The 24,367-nt window shown below is 38.7% G+C and overlaps 1 protein-coding gene across 3 annotated transcripts in view; it reads right to left on the minus strand.

Moving 5' to 3' along the window:
- Positions 1 to 1,799: 1,799 nt before the first annotated feature.
- LOC109915113 (stearoyl-CoA desaturase 5) overlaps positions 1,800 to 24,367 on the minus strand; it is a 56,860-nt gene continuing 34,292 nt past the window's right edge. For all 3 annotated transcript variants that reach the window (XM_048597108.1, XM_020514714.2, XM_048597116.1), the window contains exons 3-5: positions 18,315 to 18,520; positions 12,803 to 13,035; positions 1,800 to 8,135 (exon numbers count right to left, since the gene is read on the minus strand). In XM_048597108.1, the coding sequence (XP_048453065.1) occupies positions 7,945 to 8,135; positions 12,803 to 13,035; positions 18,315 to 18,520 (630 nt within the window). In that variant the 3' untranslated portion in view covers positions 1,800 to 7,944. The remainder of the gene's footprint in view (positions 8,136 to 12,802; positions 13,036 to 18,314; positions 18,521 to 24,367) is intronic.

A 24,367-nucleotide genomic window follows, 5' to 3' on the forward strand; every position in this document is an offset into this window, starting at 1 on the left:
AGTTACATTAGCTACCTTCCAATTTGTAGGAACTGTTCCAGAGACTAAAGAATCTTCGAGGATGACCATCCATGCATCCACTATTTCTAGGGCCACTTCCTTAAATACTCTGAGATGTGGATTATCAGGCCCTGGGGTTTTATCAGTCTTCAATCCCATCAATTTCTCCAGCACCATTTCACTACTAATACAGATTTGCTTCAGTTCCTCCATCTCACTAAACCCCATCATTTCTGGTATGTTATTCATGTCCTTCTTTATAACGGCAGAAGTGAAGTATGTATTTAGTTTGTCAGCCATTTCTTTGTTTCCAATATAAATTCCTGTTTCTGACATAAGGGACCTACATTAGTTTTCACCAATATTTTTCGCTTTACATACCTATAGAAACTTTCTTATGTTCCCCACAAGTTTACTCTCATACTCCATTTTCCCCTTCTTAATCAATCCTTTAGTTCTCCTTTGCTGACTTCTAAATTGATCCCAATCCTCAGGTCTGTTGTTTTTCTTGCAAATTTGTATACCTTTTTTGCATCTAATGCTATCTCAATTTGCCTCATAAGCCATTGTTTGACCATTGTTCTCTTTGCACTCTTGTGCCAGATAGGAATAAACAATTTTTGTAGTTCACCCATTTGCTTTTTGAATGTTTGCCACTGCATATCCACTGTAATGCCTTTCAGTAACATTTCCCAACTTGTCATAGCCAACTCATGTTTCATACAATTGTACTTTTCCTTATTAAGATTTAGGACCCTAGTTTCAGAAACAACTACCTCACTCTCCATCTTGATGAAGCGTTCTATCATTTTATGGTTGTTCATCCCCAAGGGGTCTCTCAAAACTACAAGACCAATTATTCCTTATCGTTGCATAATACCCAGTCTAAGGTGGCCTGTTCTCTAGTTGGTTCATCAACATATTGGCCCAGAAAACCATTCCGTACACATTCTAAGAATTCTCTACAGTGTTGTGACTAATTTGCTTTGCCTAATCTATTTGCAGATTAAAGTCACCCATAATTGCAAATATTCCTTCATCATCTGCATCTTTGATTTCTTATTTAATGCCATTACCAATGTCACCACTGCAGTTTGGTGGTCTATATACCACTCCCACTAAAGCTTTGTTAGTATTAAGGTGGGGTGGGGTGGTGTGGGAAATATAGTTTAATTCTGCATAGTAGCTTATTTGATAACTAGTTTGGCCATGTTTATTAGGACTTATGCTTTAAACACAAGCTAGTTTTTAAGTTTACTTAAAGTCTCTTTTGTTCCAATTAACCATAATAATGAGAAACAAATTGACAACATTTATTTTGGTGATTAAACAAGACCTTTACCCTTTTAGTATAGCTCATCGAGTAAGGAGGTTGAATTCCTATCACAGTCATGATGAACTCTAGCTGTTATTCCTGCACAAGAAAGAGAGGGTTGCTTCTGTCATTCATCTGTTAAATAACCTACATGGAATCACAGAGACAAGGAAAGGCCCAAATTATTCCTCAGCCCATGGGGAGTTCGGCTGTAGCAACAGAAGTTTTACCACATTTAGTACCCTGAGCATTGGCAGGAGGAATAATCATCCAATAATCATTCTCCAGAGTGCTCTGTTGGATAGTATAAGCACCTGAACGTTAACTTGAATTTAATACCGTCCATGGTAAAATGGTCTCTGTTAATAGTTGGCCAGGCATGTAGAATAGCTGTTTGGATGAGGTACAGGAGAACTATCCTAGACTTTGGAGCCAAATTCCAAATTCCAGCAACAGGCAGCACATCCCAGATTGGAGACGAGGATTTTCAAATAAAGCGAATCTCTTTATTACAGTGGTCAGAATGTTGATAATTACAACTAACAACAACAAGACAAATTTAGCAGCATTTATTTTAAACCTTTTTCAAACTCGATATTTAGCTTAATGAGAGAGCATTACATTTTGAATTATGCAAACAATATTTGCAGTAATAAACTGGTCAAAATACAGGTTGTTTCTCGTCTTTGTTTTCATTTTATTTCAATTTTCACAGGCCAAATTCCAAAAAAAGGATTGTCTTAAAAGTGCGCTAGTGCCTTCCATGATCTTTACAAGCCCAACATCGTGATTATGGTGATGAATAAAAATACATAAATACATTATCTGGTATATTCTTCTATGAACACATATGAGAAAGCTGCTTCTGATTTTACTCAGAGTTTGGCCAAGTTATTTCACTTACAGGTCAACAGCACAGGTTTCTGGACAGGTGTGGCTAGTACACCAACTTTCTCAACACTACTACTGGGGTTTAGGGTGGTAAGGACAGAGTAGGTTAGGGGGCAATACAGCAAACTATGTAATAAATAGATGGGAATAATTTTCAAGATGTTTCCTTATATTGCATAGGCTTGCATTTGTTTCAAAGAATACCTTGTTTTACTCGGAGATTTATGGGCATTTTGCTCATACAAAGAAATAAGAAGAAATAATACTTGATTGCTTGTAACAGAAACACTACCTCATCTCAACTGACTAAATCAAACCTAATGGGTTTGTGTGACTTTGCTAAATTGTTTCTTAATTCTGTTAGTTCACCTACATTCCATAGGGTTGAGTAGAGCAGTGCATCTGGAGTCACTTCACAGCCAACTCAATGTGCATATTTGTTTTCATTCTTATTTATCTTCTCTCATTATTTGGAAACTGGTGTTTAGTGGGAAATACACCAAAATATTAAAACTCAAAAGGATTACCAGTGTGGGTTTATAGCTGAGATCTAACATTAGGAACACTGATCAAGTTTCAATTAGATAGGTCTCCTTACTGAATTAAATTATGCAAAGCACATTTATTTACAGATTGATATTTAATTATTTATCAGTTCCTGTAAACTAGAGTTGGATACAAGTTCACAGAATGAGACTCTTTTCCAAACAGGTGGCATATTATGCATAAGGACAGTATCCTCATTTATAAGTAAAATTATATCAATACCATAAAAATTAAACATCTTTACAATTCATTTCATTAGTACTGCAAATAAAGAATACGCTACAGAATTGACATTTCTCAGACTGTACTGTACAAATCAGCCAAAATTAGAGGTGCAAAAATACATATGAAAGAAAATTTGTAATGAAAAAATTATAATTCACTAACACATTTTCACACTTACCATCGCCAAGAAGAGGAATGGTCTTGGCTATAGAGTAATCTGCAATTGGCATTGTTTATCAACTATTTATATTACCTCCAGCTACAATAAGGCCTTCACTATATACATTTCTCACTACGAATAGCAGGTAGTGTGATAAATTACTCTTTGACCGCCGTCAGTAGTCACCACACATACCACCACTCACCAAGACAGCAGTTTGGTATCAGGATCAGTAAACCAACAGAACAATGATGACAGGATTCAAGTTAGGTTTTGGCATTCATACAAAACTCATTCAACTGAACCAAGTGAATAGCATTCAACTCTATAAACAAACTCCTGTTTGAGAATTTTGTAGAGAGGGTCCAAACATATTCATTGCAAAATCTTCAAAAGAACAAGATACTATGAGCATTTAGTATTTGCAAATATGGTTTGTTGGCATCCAATGAAAACCCAAAATGTCAAATACATTGAGGGTGGCCAGAGATGATAAAAGGACAAAAAAAACATTGATATCACTGAAGTGGCTGACTGATGAGCCATTTGAATAACTTAGAGAATATTCTGCCATAAATATATATTAGTGTGTGAGCTATGTTAGTGATTCCTGCAAGTTATTTGGCCTTGGGAACATCACAGTGCAGGCCAACACCTGATGTCCACTTACTGCACTTTCAATAAGGATCACAGGATAGCAAATAGGAGCAGGAATAAAGGCTGATTTTATCCCCCCTATAATGCACACACTGAGGTCAGCAGAGTGCACTCACTTTGTTTGAAATCAGCTAACTCAACACAATATAATTCAAACTTGGGATCCTCCTGGTCTGAATGATTCAACTAATCACTGAGAAAAAACCCACTGAGCTATTCAGTCAAAATACTTTATACTCCCTTTCCCGTTACTAGGTTCCAAGATCAGGCACCAATTATAGACAAAATATACCACAGCCATCTCAGTCCAAGTATTATTCTTTTATAGACAACTAGGTGACACAGAAGAATGGTGCTGTAAACTCTCTCTAAATATTCTCCTTTTAGTAAGCAGGCAATTTAGCCATGTGCTGGTTACCGGAACTGAATACACAGATCATCTTTTCAGTTAATCTGTCACTGTGTAATGTTGTCTGTTATAGATCATAAGACTCATGCTAATTATAATCTAAATTGTGGTCAGTTTTATAAATGTGTCCTTGAAATTTGACTGATGAACTTTTCTTCTACTCTACCGTATTTTTAATTTATTTAACTGTGGTCAAATCCATAAGCAATTGCAAGATCAGACTTTGGTTTATTCAGGTATGAAAAGAAAATATTCTAGGTAATTTATTGCATTATTATTAATGAAGAATAATGATAGATAACAGTAGATATACTATCTAATCCATAAATAAAACATATAACACATCACAATATATAGAACAAAGGTTCTATAAGGTCTCATGTGATCTTTTGCTTTTCACCTTAGTAATTACGCTTCTGAGCTGTTCACCAGGCTTCTCAAGAAAACAGTGTGGGCAAGTGAGGCGAAGGTGCAAGATCTTTCAGGCTGCATGCCTCAGATTCATTATTTAAAGCTCAGCTACACTCCACTTCAGATGCCACAAACCTAGAACTACCTCTTAAACAGCGCAGCTTAACTCTACTTAATCTCAAATTATCTAAGAGGAAAGGCAAGCTAGCTCCCTGTTTCCAGGACAGAAATATGGAGGTGCTGGTGGATGGAGTGCTAGAGGGCTCCCTTTCTCTGTTGACAGCCAAAGGAGACCATGCCAATACACTCAGCCAGCCTGGAAAGAAATTGCAGCATGGGTCAGTGCTGTGTCCTGTGAGAAAAGGGATGCTCAGCAATGCTTCAAGAGGGTCAATGATCTCCTGAACTTCATACAAGTAAGTAGCACCATTTTCTCTCTGCTATTTCACACGCAAGGGCCAGCACACAGTCTAACATTGCGCATGCATCTCACCAAGGCCGATGAACAACAGTTCTAAGCTTTGGATGCATCATGCTTACTCAAGGGCTCTCACCACCTCATCCTCCCAGACTAATAATGCTTTCTGCTCTTGATGTTTCCTACTCATTCACTTAAGATTACTTCACTAGTTCTTCTGTGCATGCATGACCACTAACTGTGGTTGCAATCACTTCAATTACACCCTATCCCTCTTTTTGCCACAGTGGAGGTAAAATTGTCTTACCACCCTCCCTCCCAAGACTGATGCCTCAACTGCACCTGACAGACCTACCTGTAATCCCCGAACTGGTTGCACTTGACTTGCATGATTCACCATGGTCAATACCCTATGGTAATTGGATAAGACCCTTAACTGATGGTATATGACTTGGAGGGTATCCCCTTAGTGACAGTAGTCCCCCTTCACCCAACTAAGGACTCTTCTCCATAGATTTTCACAAATCGCCATTTACATGCACATGGAGTATGTTTGGCGTTTAAGCAGCTGGCTCATGCTGCAGCTCTGATGTTGATGTAGCATGGTGCCATACTGTAACATGACTGAAACATTTACTCTTCAGTGCTCCGCAATAACACAAGCTGTTTCTCTCTCTCTACGCTGAAAACCAAGGTAAACTGCAGAGGTTGGCAGCCTGTAAGTGAGCACTCAAAGGTCTTTTCACTCTGTGCTAAGAAAGCAATGCGACCCCACAAAGGCTGGCAGTGTCAAGTAGGTACTAAAGTCAGCCAGCACCCAGAAAACTAACAGCCATAAGATGCTTACGTGTTCACACCAGCGCAAAAGCACCCCATATAGATGCAAAAGATACACAGACGTCCCTGAGCATAAAGTGATCTGGAGAAGCATGCAAGATGCAGGTGTTTGTCAACTCCAAAAAGGCCTGAAAGTGGTTTGTGGCAGAGTTAGTCCACAAGCAGGCATGCTGGATGTGGTAGGGCTAATGATTTGTCATGGCAGAGTTCTGAGATGAAGAGTCAGGAAACATTGTGGTGTTGCGGGTATGATGCACTGATGTTGTGCAGAGGTTGCAGCAGCATGATGGCCAGGACAGGCAATTAGCAGGAGTGGAGAATTAGGTGTGATATAAATAGAGTGAGTTGGGGCTTTAATCACACGCAAATGCATGGAAATAAGGTAGCCGTGGCTCAAGGATGAAATTCTGATGTTGCCACTCGAGGCTTGACGGAAAAATCAGAAAAACCCTTCTTGAGGTGAAGGATTTAATTGTTTCATTGTCACCCTATTTTGTCACCACACTCGCCATTACTGTCGTCATACTACTGAAGGGAAGATTTCATCTATAATCTCGATATTGACTCACTGTTCAACGGTCCTTTGAGACCGCAGAAGGATAGGGTTGGATAGATGTCAAGTTGCTGTTATATTGTAAGATTTTACTGAATGATTTATTTATTTCACATCATCATGTGTTTGTGCCCCTAGCATACCAGAACCTCCCTCCTTCTCATACACATAGTATGATTGGCAGCAATCACGATGATAACAAATAGAAGACATTTCCTTTAAAGAATTCTAACATTAGAGGCACAAGTTGAGTTGAGATAGTCTTTGAACCAATAAAACATTGCCTGGAGCTCACTGTCAACAGTGGCACATGTGTATGAGGTGTACATATTACCTGCCTAAACAGTTTTCTGTGTTTCTGAATTAATAACTCTTCCTGATTGCTATTCTCCTCAAAATGTTTTAACAACTTTGATTTTAAAATTTCATCTCCTTTACATAATTGCTCCCAACCATAACCAAATAAATAAAAATGTAATTTTAATAAACAGCAAAGAATAGAGCAGCCAAAAGATTAGAATACTTTAACTTAATTAGGAAACGTTCTAAAAACCAAATCTTCTTTAAGCTTTACTCCAAGTATCCAAAATACCACATATTCTGCAGTTACACTTTGCCAGTGAGAAAGTAGTCTGCTACCAATCTTGATTCATATGTTCATATATGCACAAGGTCCAACTCTGCAAATCATATTTATCTTACATGATTTGGTTTCAAAAAAGATCGAAAAGCTGAGAGTATTTTCCCTGAACACATATGTGCCATATCCAATAAACCTCAAAGATTCCTTTTCCCCCAACTAACAATTCTCCTTTGTCATACAAGAGGTACCTAAGAATTAATCTTCCATTACATCACCTTACCAGAATTGAATAAAACTGTTTTGTTTCAAGTTATACAAAGACTCTTAACAACCCTTTATGCATGTACCCAAATTTCAACGCCCTTCACTTACCCCTCAGTAACTACTTTCCAGTATGAAGTTTACATGGATTTAAATAAACTAAAATATATATGTGAAATTAGCAACTTTACTGGCATTAATATTAAAACAAATTCATGCAGTTTATCCCTTTCAAGACCACCACTATGAAATTATGTTGAGGGCTACTGCATCAGCTTTCTAGAGTGGGGAATCATTTCACTAACCTGTTTCATTAATCCATTATATTATCATCATAACTGAATTTAAAATCTGAGGGCAAAGCAAACTTAATTGATATACAATTTCTCCTTCAGATACTGCAGGACTATATGGAACATCTGCTGTCACTACATCAAAGCATGGCAAGCAGATTAAGTAGGCCTTTTGCAGTTTCTGAAATATATTAAACATATGCAAGGATGTCTTCCACCAGCATGGTCTGGAAAAAATTAAGTGCAAAAAAATGAAACTGCAATAAAGCTAGATGCATTGTCATTGTCACAAGCTTGACATATGATGACTATATTTCCAGATTAAAATAACAGCAAATTTCAGTGAAATCTTCATATGGACTTTGAGATTTTCTTCATTTTTCTTTTAAGTGCTGCCATCCCCAGTCCTCAGTTTACGTGCTTCAATCATCTGCTTAGAAGCTCGCTTTCGGTCACTTGCAAGGCCAAGCCAACACATGAAATCAATAAAGCATGTTGTTGGGTTCAGTCGTAGACCAAACTCACTTGTTGAGTAGTCGAATGGAAACGTGTGATGATAGTTGTGGAATCCTTCTCCTGTAAAAAATGGAATAATTTAGTATTCATCCAAAATATTAACCCTCAAGTTTTTATTTCAAATCTCAGAACTTAAAGATCTGAGAACTTAATGTCTCTCTATTTAAATTGCTGTGAAGTTAGGAAATAGGTTGAAACTTTGTTTCATTGGGTATTTTAAGAATTTTCTGTATTCTATACCTAGGTAGCTTTGTTGTGTTTGCTTTTGTCTTTTGTGTAATAAATGTCTGTTTTAAAGGAACTCAGCAGCCTTGTGTGACTATGGTTCAGTGAAGGACTGTAGTGTTAACTAAAATAAAACAAAACATTCGATCCATCAGCCAGATTTCATTCTGGGATCTGATCTGTAGTACCATCAGCTGGCGATGTGACACAATGTTTCAAATTAGATATTCATTCGTGTTTCTTAAAGGTGTACCATAACATTACCCTCAATGGATAAATGTAAGCTTTATAAAACGTAACAACAGCAATAGGAGAGAAACACGCTGACATAAAACAGGAACAGGAACACACACTCATCAATTGTAATAATGCATTTAATCAAGTGGCCTGATCTAGAAAAAGGAAAACAGTTCTTGGAATCCAAACAGATTTGCATGGATTCTTCTCTTTGGATGTCGAATGTTGTTTTTGATCACGCCTGGTTAATGATAAATATGTCCATCCAGATATGATCATGATATTTATCTGACCTCTATTGCAATGTAATGAAGTAACCTTTTATGAGCATGGCTCTACCAGCTAAATGATTCTGTATTGTGACCTGTTGTCCTATTCCAAATGTGGTAAGCTTGCTCCTGGCATAACAATGATCTACTTCCTTCACCTTCCTTAGTTATTCCAACTCAGCATGTCTAACTTTAAATGGATGCAACAATCAAAACTAGGAAGAGCAGAATGGAGCTGATGCCTGAACCTAAGCTTGGCTAGGGATGGAATCATACATCTCAGTGGAGTTGCACATAGCAACCTGAAGCCTTGATCCATCTGTTGGCATTTGGAATAAGCGATTTAACTGTGTGAAATGTACGTTTCGGAACATGGAGAGCGACCTTCCCGAGATAAAAACCAGCAGCACAGAGCCCTTGCAACCTGTTTCCATCTGTCAGAGCCAAAGTGTAATTTTACAGGAAGACAGGTGGATGATTGATGGGTATTTCTTCAGTGTCTCTTCTGATTGCCCAAGTGGTTGAAATCAGGAGGCGCTATTACAGCAGACAAATACAGTTGAGAAATTCACGTAAAATATTTAATATCTTAATTAATGAAAGAAACAGAATCAAGATGGCAGGGCAGGTGATGTGTTGCCACTGTAGTGTGTGGGAGCTAATGGACACCGGTGCAATTCACAGGAACCACATCTGCAGCAAATGCTGGCTGCTCAAGAACATTTGGTATGAGCTGGAGTCCAAGCTGCAGACACTGTGGCATATCAGGAAGAAGCACAGCTGCCTGGAAGACTTGTTTTTGATCTGTGGTCAGGGACAGGTGCATGTGGCTGCTTTGAAAGTGCTTCAGCCAGTCCTCTTGTCCAATAGGTATGAAGTTCTTGACTAGGGAGATGAGAAAACAACAGCATCGTGATCCAGAGTCCCATTTGAGTGGAGGGATGAAGGAAATATTAATACAGATAGTACTAATAGGGGAGACCATAGTTAGGGATATAAAATTGTTCTCTTAAGCAAAGACTGGGTTTCGAAGGCTGGTTAAAGATATCTATTTGGGATTGGACAGGAACTTAGAGTGAGAAGGGTAGGTACCAACGACACAGGTAGGCCTAGGAAAGAGGCTTGGCTGAGGGATTATGAGAAGTTCAGGGTTTAAAAGCAGAACCAGAAGTTAATAATCACTTGATTGCCACCTGATCCATGTGCAAACAGGAGTAGGGTAAATAAAGTTAGTGAGGTAAATGTGCGGCTCAAAATTCGTTGTGGGAAAAATGAGCTGCAATTCAGGATCTTTATCTGAATGCCTGCAGCATTATACCTGAGTAGCTAAGTTGATGTCATAGTAGAAAAAAATGAACATGACTTGATAGCTATTTCAGAGATATACTTGCAAATTGATCAAAACTACGAACTTGATATTCAAGCATATTCACCATTCCAGAAGTATAGGCAAAAGGAGATAGGGTGGCTTTGTTAATAAAGGATGGCATTGGTGTAGTGATGAATAGTGATATAGGTGCAACAGATTGTGATGTGGAATCGGTTGGGTGGAAGTGAGGAATATCAAGGAAAAGAAGTAATTCATGGAAATTATCTATAGGTCTCTAAAGAGTAGCCCCACTTTAGGACAAACCATAAATTGGAAAATAATGGAGTTATGTAAGAAGGGTGCTATAAGTGTCACGGGTGATTTTAAACTGCATATTGACCGGACAAATCAGATGTGCATGAGTAACATTGAAGATGAAGTTGTACAGGACATTATGGATTGTTTCTTAGAGCAGCCTGTTGCAGAACAGCCTGTTTTAGATCTAGTAATATGCACTGAATTGGGATTAATAAGAGATCTCATGGTTAAGGATCCTCTAGGAAATGGTGATCACAACATGGTAAAAATTTAAGTACAGTTTGAGGGAGAGCAACTCAGGTCTCAAACCAACATCATCAATTTAAATAAGGGCAATTGTAGGAGTATGAAGAAAGACTTGTCTAAAGCATGTACTGCATAACACTTAGCAAAGATTTAGTCTTGTCAAAAAGAAGGACTTGACGAGAAAAATGAATCATCTAGGCTTAAGAGAAAGGGTCAATAAGAGTTTCAAATTAAAATCTAAGATAAATAAAGATAAAAAAAAAGGTGGTGGGCTAGATGATTCAGATTTTTTTTTTTAGGAGCCAACAATGGATAACTAAAAAGCTAATAAATGCATTCCTCTCATCAGAATTTGTAGTGGTTAGTTACAACTAACTGGATTGCTAGAGCATTGCAGAGATCATTTAAGAGTCAACCACACTGCTGTAGTTCTGGACACACATGTAGGCAGACAAGACTTTCTCCAGAAAGAAAATAGGAAAGAAACAGAAGTTGGGTATGAATGAGCCATGAATTGCTCTGCAAAAATGATCTGAAATACCGTATAAGATGTTAAAAGAAAGCAAGACCAACTCAGCAAACTCAATAAAAAAGGACTAATAAAAAAAAACAGAATAAGTCAGAGGCAGAGGTTATAATGTAAAGTTATAATCATAGAATACCTACAGTGTGGAAGCAGGCCATTTGGTCCATCTAGTTCACACCAACCCTCGGAACAGCATCCTACCCTGACCCACACCCCCCATTCCTATAACTCTGCATTTCCAATGGCTAATCCACCTAGCCTGCACATCTTTGGACTGTGGGAGGAACCCGGAGCACCCGGAGGAACCCCACAGAGACACGGGTTGTTGAACTCAGTGCTGAGTCTCGAAGGTTGCAGAGTATCAAGTCAAAAGATATGGTGTTCTTCCTTGAGTTTGTGCTGAACTTCACTGGAACACTGCAGCAGGCCAAAGGTCAGCATGAGAGCAAGGTGACGAATTAAAATCATAAGCAACTGCAAGGGGTTGTGCTCGCAGACTGAATGGAGGTGCTCTGTAATGTAATCACCCAATTTATGTTGGTACTCCCCACTATACAGGGGACAATATGAGCGCTGAATACAATATTCTAATTTGAAAGAGTAACAAGTAAATCACTGTCACATTTGGAATAAGTGTTTGGGGCTTTGCAGGGAGAAGACAGTAGTGAAAGGACAGGTGATGCATCTGCTATGCTTGCATGAGAAAGTGCTATAGGGAAGTCAGTGGGGGTTAGGGTATACTAACTAGTTAGTTGTATCTAACCACTCCACATCTTAACTGTTGACATGAAAGCTAGCATCATTGGAAATGATTCAACAGAGATCAAGAAACTGGAGAAATGGAGTAGTTAAAATAACTGTGATAGTCTGTGGATTTGTAGAGAACATTAGTAGTTAGTTTATCTCTAGAAATGGAGATAGAAAAATCAAAGAGGGATGATAGGAATCAGAAATGGACGAGGTGAAGGAAAGAGAATGAGGAAAAATGAAAACAAAGTGAATGAAATTTTTTTTTTTATTAGATGATGAAAAGGAATCTGTAAGGGAACATTGATAAAATGACATTCTGATATAAAATATGGCAAATTGAATGTTCATAATGGAAATAGGCTCAGTACTGTGGAAGACAAGAAGGATTTGGAGGCAGAGGTCGACAAAACATTAAAGGTACCACCGCTCTCACATTAGGGAGAGAGAGAGAGGAGGAGAGAGGACTGGTGGTGGTTTAACCTGGGATCACCATGCCTCAGGCGAGGAGAGAGGTTGAGAAGGAGAGCTCTGCTTGCCAGTGTGGGAATTGATCCCACACTGCTGGCATCATTCTGCATTGCAAACCATGCATCCAGCCAAGCGAGCTAGCTAACACCTCCTCAGGATAATACGAGGCTTCACACAAAAAAAAATCCTAAAGACAAAGCAGTTGTCATCTTCAGGAGACAAGCAAAAGAAGATTTGGAAAGGTTGAATTTCATCACTAAAATCCAAGATTCTTGGTTCAATGTGAGCAACGGGTCAGTCCCTACCTTCTATCAAATATCATAAGTTTAAGAAGACTTCCATGTTCACAGATAAACTTAACAACCAACTTCTTACTCACCAATTGCTCCAAATGTAACAAAGCGATTTTCTCTAGGACTGATGTATTTGTCATAGGGTCTATTTCCATACATGTGAGCAGCACTGTTCACCAACCACGTGACATTCAGGGATATCGTGTACCGAAGGATAGACGCCAGGAAATAGGAATTCCACAGATTTTCTCCCCAGAAGTACCAGGGAATAAAAGTTGGCATGAAGAAACACATGATTAAAACAGAGGTCTTGTAATACCTATGAAAGAAAGCAAATTTTACTCAGACAGAAATTACCAGCACAATTTTCTCAGAAGCACAATCATCAGAATGTGTACAAAGACACTAAAAACCACTAACACACAGGTGAACATTTAATTGACTGGCTACAAAGAGAATAAACAGCCCTTTGTTCGAACTGGAAGAGACAGGTCTTAATGATGACTAAATAAATCTTCTGTAAACTATGTGAATTATCTGCAATATATATGTTAGTTTTAGTTACCCCTTGTCATTTGTTGATCATCCCTAAATGCCCATGAACCCAATGGCTTACCAGGTCATTGCTGCAGTCCATGTATTGTGGGTTGACCTACAATGTTCTTAGGGAGGGAATTCCAGGATTTTGACCCAGTGACAGTGAAGGAACAGTGATACATTTCCAAGTCAGGATTATGGCTGGCTTGGAGCGGAATGTGCAGGTGGTAGTGGTGTTCCCATGTATCTCCTACCCTTGTCCTTCTATCTGTGCCTCTCGTCATCTTGTAAACCTCTATCAAGTCACCTCTCATCCTTCTTCACTCCAATGAAAAAAGCCCTAACTCCCTCAACCTTTCCTCATAAGACCTACCCTCCATTCCAGGCAGAATCCTGGTAAATCACCTCTGCACGCTCTCTAAAGCTTCCATATCCTTCCTATAATGAGGCGACCAGAACTGAACACAATATTCCAAGTGTGGTCTAACCAAGGTTTTATAGAGCTGCAGCATAACCTCGCGGCTCTTAAACTCAATTCCCCTGCCAATGAAAGCCAACACACCATACGCCTTCTTAACAAACCTATCAACTTGGGTGGCAACTTTGAGGGATCTATGGACACGGACCCCAAGATCCCTCTGTTCCTCCACACTGCCAAGAATCCTGCCATTAACCCTGTATTCTGCATTCAAATTCGACCTTCCAAAACGAATCACTTCACACTTTTCCGGGTTGAATTCCATCTGCCACTTCTTTGCCCAGCTCTGCAGCCTGTCAATGTCTTGTTGCAACCTACAACAGCCCTCCACACTCTCCACAAATCCACCAACCTTTGTGTCATAAAAGAAGTTGCCAGTGAGATAGTTGATGCATTTTAATTTTCCAAATTTCACAAAATTTGAGGAAGACTCCAATAGTTTGGAAATACTCAATGTAACTTATTTTTAATAAAAGAAAGAGTGAGATAAAAAACAGAAATTTCAGCTAGTTAGCTTAATATCTGTAGTAGGGAAAACATTAGAAGCTATAATTAAAAATATTATAGCAGGGCACTTAGAAAAATTCAGAGTAATCACAGAGAATCAACATGTTTTGTAATAGGAAAATCAGGTCAAACCAATTTTTTGCAATTTTTGAAGAAGTAATACATGCTTTGGACAAAGGGGAACTGGTGAACATACTGTACATAGGTTTCCAGAAGGCACGTGATAAGGTGTCACATCAAAGGTTACTGTGGAAAATAATAGCACATGGTGTAGGGATTAGTTAAATTAAACCGGTTGGCAAAATGTAATATGTAGCATGTAGGGAACAGTGCTAGGCCCCCTAAATTTTGCTTTCTCAAATTATATAGACTACTTGAAATAAGGGCCCAAAAATATGATTGTTAAATATGTCCATGGTACAAAGAGCAGATGGAAAATAAGTTGTGAAAAGGACCTAAGGAGGCTACGAAGAGACATAGATAGGTTCAATGAATGGGAAAAATTCTGGTAAATGGAGTATAATGAGAGATTGTCGATCAGCCATGATCTTGCTGAATGGCAGAACAGGCTTCAGTGGCTGTGGTACCTGCTCTCCTCCTAATTCATGTTTTCTTGTGTTAATCACAGGGCAGAAATGGGATCTAATGCTGATTCTTCCCTTTCAATGCCTGGAAAATTGAGTGCACTGGCTAGGATTAATTAAATGGACAAAGACATGGGATCAAATCAGGAATTTTCCTGTTCTCAATACCTTAGCATTACTTTAGACAATGCATCTGTCCACTCACTTTCATCTCTTGCATCATACCATCTACATGTTATTAGTAAATGTTAACAATGTGAAACAAAACTTGGAGCGTGGAAAGAAACAATAAATTCTGATGAACAAATACCTGTCATTTAAATTGTAGGCAGTTTTTGAACATTGGCTGGAATACCACTAAGGGCTAAGTCTGTAGCACAGTACTGTCAATATGAATATTGTAAGTAATGTTAGTATGCTTTCAACCACAAAGGGCATCATATTCAAACCTGATCCCATCTCCATCAGATATTTGTCTTCCATCAGACAGTTATTAGACAATCAATAAAAGCAGGAACCTTAGCTCATTGTAGTTCCTTTAATTAGATCACGCGCACGATAGCAAATCTTAACAGCCCAACTGCCAACTTGACTGCATATGGACCTAAGATTTGTATCTGGGACCTTCTGACCTTTGTGCCTGTTACTGCAATAGATACTGCCTTGCCCACACTGGAGCTCAACAGCAAAACTTTGATGCTGACAACTTCCTTCTTGGAAATGTGGTTTTAATTTGTGCAGCATGAATTATTACCTATTTACCTTCTTGTTGCTGCCCAATGCAGAACAATCAAAGGTAATTGTAGAAACTATTTATCAATATGTACAAGTTATCTGTGAGAGATGCAATTCAAATTAAATAGCCAGGCACAATTCAAATAAAAATTATAGGCTTCAAGTAATTAACCTCACTGGGAGGTCAGTAAGCTTTTCAATAAAAATGCATTAGAATCTAGGCACAACTTTTACTAAACTTCTACATGACTGCTTTAGTGTTACAGAATACAATGCAACTTAGGCCATTGATCTTTTCTTTATTTGAGGTAAGTAAGTCTCAACAGGTGAAAAGGAAATAAATACAAGATGTGAATGAACAGGTTTCTTATCATCTCTGACAGGTGAAACCCCACAGGACTTGATGGATAGGATAAAGTGGTTCAATATGTATATTTGAAACCCATTGACATTTCCAATCACGGCCAACCATGTCCAAAACAATTTGTAGCCAAACATTATGGTACTTTTCTCTTGCCTATTCCTCAATCTTGAAACTGAAAGGTATGAAAACATTCATGTCTCTGATCATCAACATTTACAATTTTCACACCTTTCAAAAAGAATTTTGCTTCTTATTCTTATGACCAAAATGAGAAACCTCACACATCCACACAATACTCTACCTGCCAACTTGTTGCCCACTCACTTTACCCATCTATATTTCTTTGTGGCCTCTCCATATGCTTCTCACAGCTAGCATTCCCACATACTTTATATCATAAGCAAACTTTGCAACCTTATTTTCTGTCTCGTCAGCAAGTCATTAACAAAGATTGCAAATAGCTGAAACCCAAGTACTAATCTATGTGACACTCCCACCAGTCACAGCCGCCAATTTGAAAATGATTATTTGTGCCTACTTTGTTCTTGCTATAGCAGTCTTCTATCCATGTTATTGCCAAACCCATGAGTCTAACTGTTCTGAATTAACCTTATATTTGGCTCCATATCCAATGCTTTTTGGAAGTCCAAGTAAACTTCTTCTACTGATTCTCTTTATCTACTTTACTAGTTTTCCTCTAAATTTGTTAAACAGGAGTTCTGTTTTGTGAAACCAAGTTGACTTGTTCTAATCATACTACTTTTTCTAGGTCCATTGTTAAACCTCCCTCAATAATAAACTTCAGCACTTTTTCAGGTCTGTAGTTCCCAGCTTACTCTCTCCCTCTTTTCTTGAATAGTGGTATTATGTTTGTATTCTTAAGAAGCGGTGCCCAGTGTTGACCATTCCATTAGCAGACAGGCACTAACAGATTAAAAAAGATGTGGCCAATAAAAATGAAAAGAGGAGTGGGAAAAGATTGGAGAGGAAAAGAAGTGTGATTTTGTTTCCTTTAAAACCACAAGGTATAGATTTGCATTGGATGTTATGTTTTAAAAGGTTATGATTCTGTTGCATATCATTTCCAAAAAAACTTCATTACATTTTGAAAAGCACTGCTCTGAAAGGCAAGAGTCAAACATAGCAGAGTTTGCAGAATTCTAGACAGATGTGAGACTCTCCCCTTCACTGAAAGTGATTTAGTGAGCTAATTTTGTTTGAATATAATGCAGATAGCTGTCTTAAATTCTTAAAGTGAGTGAATTAGAAGAAGTCCTCATGGGAGAATAACTGACATCTTCACTTTGATGCAGTTAAGCAGCAAAGTATCTCTCCCAAATGTTACAACATATTTTTAAAAAGCACAATACCTTGCTTTTTAAACAAGGTTAAATTTGAACTTCATCATAGAGGCTTCTATAAATAAATGGTAAAAATTTATAAGCAGAAACACAAACCTGGTCATATTTATTTCAGCTGTAGTGATAGATACAGTCATATCTTCCATTGCCCTTGCACAGTGTACGGTTTGACTTATGAAGAGAGATTGAGCAGTTTAGGCCTGTACTCGTTGCAGTCCAGAAAAATGAGAGGACAACTAATTGGAGTATATAAGACGCTGAAGGGGATTGACTAAGCCAACATAGACAGGATTTTTCCTCAAGTGGGGTAATTTAGAATGAGAGATCATAATTTTAGGATAAGGGACAGCAGATTTAAAGCAGCGATGAGGAAAAATTACATCTCTCAAGGAGTCGTGAATCTGTGGAATTCACTAGCTCAGAGTGCAGTGAATGCTGGGGTATCCAAGTAAATTTAAGGAGGAGATAACAGATTTTTAAATTAGTAATGAGTTAAAGGGTTATAGGGAGCAGGCAGAAAAGGGAATTGAGGCCAAGATTAGATCAGCCATGATTGTATTAAGTGGCAGCGCAAGCTCAAAGAGTTGAATTGCCTGGTCCTGCTCTTGTTCCCAGTTCTTATATTCTAAGGGATGGGGGTCAGACTGTAAGTTGGTTTATCAGCTATCATATGCTCAGATCATGACATTAAATCAAAACTTTGACATGAGTGTTAGTCTACAATAAATTATTAATTCATCTCTTTTTAATACAAATGATTAATTATTCAATGACAGTTTGGTCATAGTAGCTTGGCAATATCAGTAGCTCTACCAATAACAATATCAATAAAGGGACACTGCTCTTTAGATAAGCTATTTTGTAAGCCCATGCTGCAGACAATGGCAATAACCCAAAAACAAAACTGGTTACTTTTTGAACTTTTGGAATGAAGCTTCCAAGCAAGTAATCACATTCAATATTTACTATTAGCAGTAGTGGACGTGTATTGCAAAGTATTCCTGAGCTCTTTTCTCACTCAGTTGTGCTTACTTTCTTTGGAACACAACAACAGGATCAGCAAGAAGATCACTAACATCCAGCTTCTTTCCTTTCTCTGCCACATCTGGATGTTTCCGAAGGAATAACCAGCCAATATGAGAAAAGAAGAATCCACGGGTGGCATTGTGAGGGTCAGCATTGGACTCTGAGTATTTATGATGTACCCGGTGATCTCGGCACCACTCATAGATGTCATTCTGTGAGGAGACAAGTGCAGAAAAGTTAAAGTTTGGCCATTAAGTTCACTTTTCAATAATCCTGTATGTACTAACCGAGTTCACCTTACACTGTATAACTGTGATAAACAGAGTAACAGGCCAAGTGGAAATTCAATGTTTGACATGACAAGCCTTAGCAATAATTGAGAGATTAAATCTCTTCTGGGTTAAATGTTAGGTTGGCCAGAATAAATCTGTGCCCAAGCAAGCACCTTCCATTTGACTAGTTCTTTACATCTTATATAAACACAAGCAAATTAGTAGCACCTGGATACGTAATCTTTATTGTTCCCACATGCTCAAGCAATCTAGGCTAAATTTTGCCTAAATTTTCCAACTGCGAGTTAAGACATATGATGTTCAGCTGGAATAAAAGTAAAAAGGAAATTAAACTAATTCTGCTGCCTACAACTCCAAAAGCAGAACTTGAAAGCCTTGTCCAACTGTTGTGGAAGCTAAGGAGAGGATATTGCAATCACAGATTTCTTTACTGATAAAAAATGCGCAAAACATACAATTAAGCCAGATCCACCGCATTGCCTGCTGTACCTCCTTATAATGGTCTCCTTGTACCTCAAGATAACTGCACGTTATCATGCTGTGTTCCTGCTGAGATCGTGGGCATTGTCATCATCCACGCTCAGTCAATGGTGGTCAAGCCACTATAGAAAGTAGCCCAACCATCTCACTGAAGCTGAGCCAGGAGACAGGTTCCAAACCTTTTTTGCTTCTTCAGTCTAGTACCTGGGGTCGACTAGAAGAGGAACAACCCACACAGTCAGGCACTGGGTGACAGCTTCACAGATCTATGTGCCTGCAGCAGTATTGAAAGCTATGGTGATGCAAGCAAAAATAATTTGACAGCACTGCAGGCAGGCAGTCCTAGACTACAACTGCCTACAACTGTATTTGTCTTCAATGTCAAGCAGACTGCATGGTGAACAATGCACAATGCATTGAAAGAAGTATAAATAAATTGCTGTTTTACCTAGCAGGGTTTTGTTTTACAAGCAGGGAGCTGGTCAGACAGATACAAAGTCACCCTCCGCACAGTTCACAAATCTACCACCAGAAAGTAAATCAACAACCAAAATGGAATATATACCAGGACAATAATAAATGACATTGTAACGACACTCCCCAGTAAAGGGGCATGACCCAGATGAACAGCCAACAACAACATACATATTTCAGAGATAGCAGGAACTGCAGATGCTGGAGAGCATCTGAAGAAGGGTCTAGGCCCGAAACGTCAGCCTTCCTGCTCCTCTGATGCTGCTTGGCCTGCTGTGTTCATCCAGCTCTATACCTTGTTATAACAACATACATGTGTTAAGAGACCAGCACGATTTAAAGTTTATACATGCAATGCATACGCAGACACTGACAAGGATAACAAATTATTAATGCACGAGAACAGCGGTGTAGAATTTGGGTAACTCAAAATTTCATGTTAATTGTGCACAAATATCATTCTATTCTGCCATAGTCATGTGATCTCTACCATACTGCATCTTACACTTTAAAAAATAATTCATTTTGACAAGACTCCTGTCAGTTGTGCTCAGAAGAACACTTCAGCACTTCTTTGTAGCAGCTACTTCTTAACCTCTATCAGAGGTGTGTCAACTAGAACAAATAGTAATCACACTGCGATTAATGCCAGCAAATACTGATGCTCAATTAAGCCTTTGCCAATATCTACAGTAATTACTGAACTCATTATTATGTTCTTACTGAGACAGCCATAGGGCGAAAAAGAGTTTGCGTCAACACACTCATTTCAACCTCTCAAACACTAATTATCAGGATCTAGAAATGCATGCTCGCAATAATATTACAAGAGCCTTGAAATGTGGAACTTCTGGATTAGAGGGGGAAAAGAGAATGAGGTTGAACCCACACCAGCCATGTTTTCCATCACTTAATGTTGCAGCAAACCCCCTCCCATCCCCTTCCATGGTGATCTCATCTCTGGAGGCAAAATTGGCAAAATGCTAAATTCCACTGGAATTCTTAATAGATACACTGGTTGTATCAATCAAATACATTTGTTGTAGAGCTGTGTGTCCATGCGTCCCAGACTAACATCTGCAAGTATTACCAGCTGAGAAGCTTGAGTAGCAGATTTCAGAACTTGAACAGCAATTGGAGTCTCCGTGTGCATTCATGAGGCAGAAGACAACAGGGAGAGCACATATAGGGAGGTAGTCACACCAAAGATTAGAAGCATACAGGCAGAGGGGGAATGGGTGATCACTAGGCAGTCTTTTAAAAAACAAAAGACGGACAGGTATGGCAGGAATCTTTAGAGTCTACCTTGTTTGCTAATCGGTATTCCATTTGGGATACTGGCGTGGACAACGGTTCCTCAGGAGAGTGCAGCCACAGCCAAGTGATTGTACGATGGGTGGCCTAGCTGTACAGAGATGGATGATCGGGAAGGAAGAAGGTAGAAGAACAGAAGAGCAATAGTCATAGGGGATTTCACAGAGGATCAGGCTGGCATTTCTACAGCCATTGACATGACTCCAGGATGATACATTACTTCCCTAATTTTTCTTTAATTCATTCATTGGATGTGAATGTTGCTAGCTGGGCCAGCATTTACAGTCTTTCTCCAACTGCCCTTGATCTGATTAGTTTGTTAGGGTCATTTAAGAGGACAGTTAAGAGTCAACCACGTTGCTGTGGGTCTGGAGTCATAAGCAGGTTAGACCAGGTAAGGACGCAATCTCCTTCCCTAAAGGACATTAGTGCCAGGATAAAGAATATTACGGAACAGCAATAGGACATGCTTCTGGGGGAAGAGTGAGGAGCCAGAGGCGGTAAATTGGTATAAATTATCTCTGTAGGAATGGGGATGAAGACTCGGAAGCAGATCTCTAAGGCAGTTGTCTCAGATTTATTTTCAGTCTAACATGCTAGTCAGCACAGAAATAGGAGAATTGAGCAATTGATCTGTGGCAGGAAAGTTGGTGAAAAAGTGTGGGCATCAAGTTTCTTTGATATTGGGATCAGTTTTAGGATGGTGAGACGATACAAACCAGACAGTCTACAACTGAACAGGACTGGAATAAATACCCTTTCAGGGAAATTTGCTAGTGCTGTTAGAGAAGGTTTAACTAAATTGGCAGGCGGGATGGGAACCTGAGCAAGTGAATCTGAAGGTCAGAGGGAGCAGAAATTAAAACGTGTACAGCACAAGATCTGATAGTATTAAAAGGTATATATAGCAATGCGAGCAGTATAGCAAATAAACCTAATGAACTGAGGGCACAGATAGCAATGACATTACGTTACAATATGCCTATAATGGAAACTTGTTTTAAAGAAGGGCAAGGATGCCAGCTCTAGTTTGAGAGTTTTCAGGTAATATAGAGAAGGGAATAAAAAGGTAGACGTGTAGCATTATTGGTTAAGGATGGCATACTAAATCAAGCATCAAATGAGGTCCCTTGGGTTGAGCTCAGAAACAATAAAGGGCAACCACACGGCTAGGCATGAAATACAGACCCACAAAACAGTGGGACAGAGTTAGTCAGGGTACGATAAAGCAGAAATAGAGAACTTGCGATGAACTCAAAAAATGTAATATTTTAGGAGTAGGGCAATTACAGGGGTGAAATGAACAAGGAAATTAACGAACAGAATACAAAAAAATTGGCTGGTAAAATTAAGGAAAACCCATAGAGGTTATATCAATATATTAAGAGTAAGAGGATGATTGAGAGCATACTCTCCATAGCTGAGATTTCCAATTGTGCAGCTAACATGGGCACCAGATCTTCGTATTCAAATAATCCCTCGATCAGGATGCAACGCTGAATCACAGAAAGGCAAATGGGTAAACAGGTGTTCGATCTTACTTTAATTTCCCAAGGTAGGGCTTCTGAAATTTTCACCCAGAATTTCTTTAATGTACAGCTGTAGACTTTTATTTAATAATTTAGGGAGAGTGTGTTCCCAGATTGGAGATAGAATGTGTCCATTAAAAACGGCCTCTGTGATACATTATTACATGCACCGATGTATCTGCAACAAAAGAATGAACAAGGGACTTTTGACAGGCATTACTGTATATATTTGCAAAAAGTTGCAAACTACAAGTCCATCAAGCAACAGGCATATAAAAGCTGATGGACTATAAAATACAGTGAGATGGATTTCCAACATGATTAAAAATAGAACAGAAATGTCAGTCCCTGAAGAGAAAGCAGAGCTTGTTAATTGACAGTAAATTGCTTAGGATCTACTGAAGCACAGCAAAAATGATCTGTAAAAAAAATTCCAAATGCAGGCAGCACTTTGGAGATAACTTTCAAGGGCCCTTGCCAAATATACCTGAATTTCTTTGGTCCTGGTGATCTTATGTACATTTATTTATAATGTACGGTGCTTTATGGAATGCAAGTTTAAAAGTGATACTCCGATTGTGCACACGCAGCCAACAAATTAAGCCTTTGAAGGAAATCTTCTGATAACAATTAGCACTGATAGGACTTAATCACAGAATAGTGGCTCTCCATCAATAGCTCAACTGGTAGAGTGGAGGACTATCATGGAGCTCATACAGAGGTAGAGTCCCTACCTCTGAGCCAGGAGACCTGGCTTTATTCCCACCTGCTGCAGAGGTGTGCAAAAACATTGCTGAACAAATCAATTAATCACAGGGTAACCTTTATCTTTAAAGTGATAAGCTCTCATCTGAACAAGAGGCCACCTACAAGTGTTACTCTTTGACAGTAACCATAATTCACTTGGATTTGCAAACATGACCTATTGGCCCCTCAAATGATTCAACAACTTTATACTGCGATTGGGCCAAATGGAATCAGAAACCCAAATCTCTCCACAGATGTTTTCTGATCGGTTAAGTGTTTCCTGCTTTTTTAAACTTTTAATAAAGTCTCTGATTTGATCCTCAGCCAGTGGAAATCTATTCGGTCTATGTTGGGTATTGATAAAGTGCTAACATTGATTTCAGTATGCATGAGAAGGAAATTTTCTGCCACACGCATGACTTGGGTTTTCTCTTCTGAATCATCTCCTTTTCACCATGTCCTTTCACATTTTCATCCCCCTTCAAACCTTTTTGTTTCTTTCTTGACGGTAGCCCAACCAGTCCCCACACATCCCAGTTTTGTCAGGGCAACCTTGGATTTTCATTAAGCATCCCAGTATCCTGCCAGTTACCTCAAAATTGTTTAAACATCCCAGTTTTCAGCTTTGCCCTTTCTGGAGGATAGCCTTTAAACTATTCAAATGAAGGATGTACTGCATATATTACTTATGATCAATCCCACTCAGGCAATAGAAACATTAGTTTTTCATATCTAATCAATTGGGATTTAAGTTGAAACAAGCCTCATGTTTTCATTCACAAGGTAATTTATTTCACACTGAAAATAAACATTGAAGTTTCTGGAATTGCAGATCTAATCTTTCACACAAAATTGTAAAAGTCACAACAGCTCCTTGGATAGCACCTTCTAAACTGATGGCACCTCCCATTTAGAAGGAGCAGATACATGGGAACACTTCCACCTGTGAGCTCCTTTCCAAGCCCTCAACTGTCTTGACTTGGAAATACATCAGCACTCTATAGAGTTGTTGGGTCAAAGTCCTGGAACCCGCTCCATAATGGCATTCTCTTCTTCAAATGCAGTGGATGCAGAAACTTTAAACATTTTTAAGGCAGATGTAAATAGATTCTTGATTAAGGGAATGAAGGATTATTGGGATATGCACGAATATACGGTTGGGGTTAAAATCAGATTGGCTGTTATCTGAATGGCAGAGCATGCTTAAAAGCCATTCTTGTTC

This window comes from Rhincodon typus, chromosome 1 (assembly GCF_021869965.1).
Source record: "Rhincodon typus isolate 14 chromosome 1, sRhiTyp1.1, whole genome shotgun sequence".
In the NCBI taxonomy this organism is placed as follows: domain Eukaryota; kingdom Metazoa; phylum Chordata; class Chondrichthyes; order Orectolobiformes; family Rhincodontidae; genus Rhincodon; species Rhincodon typus.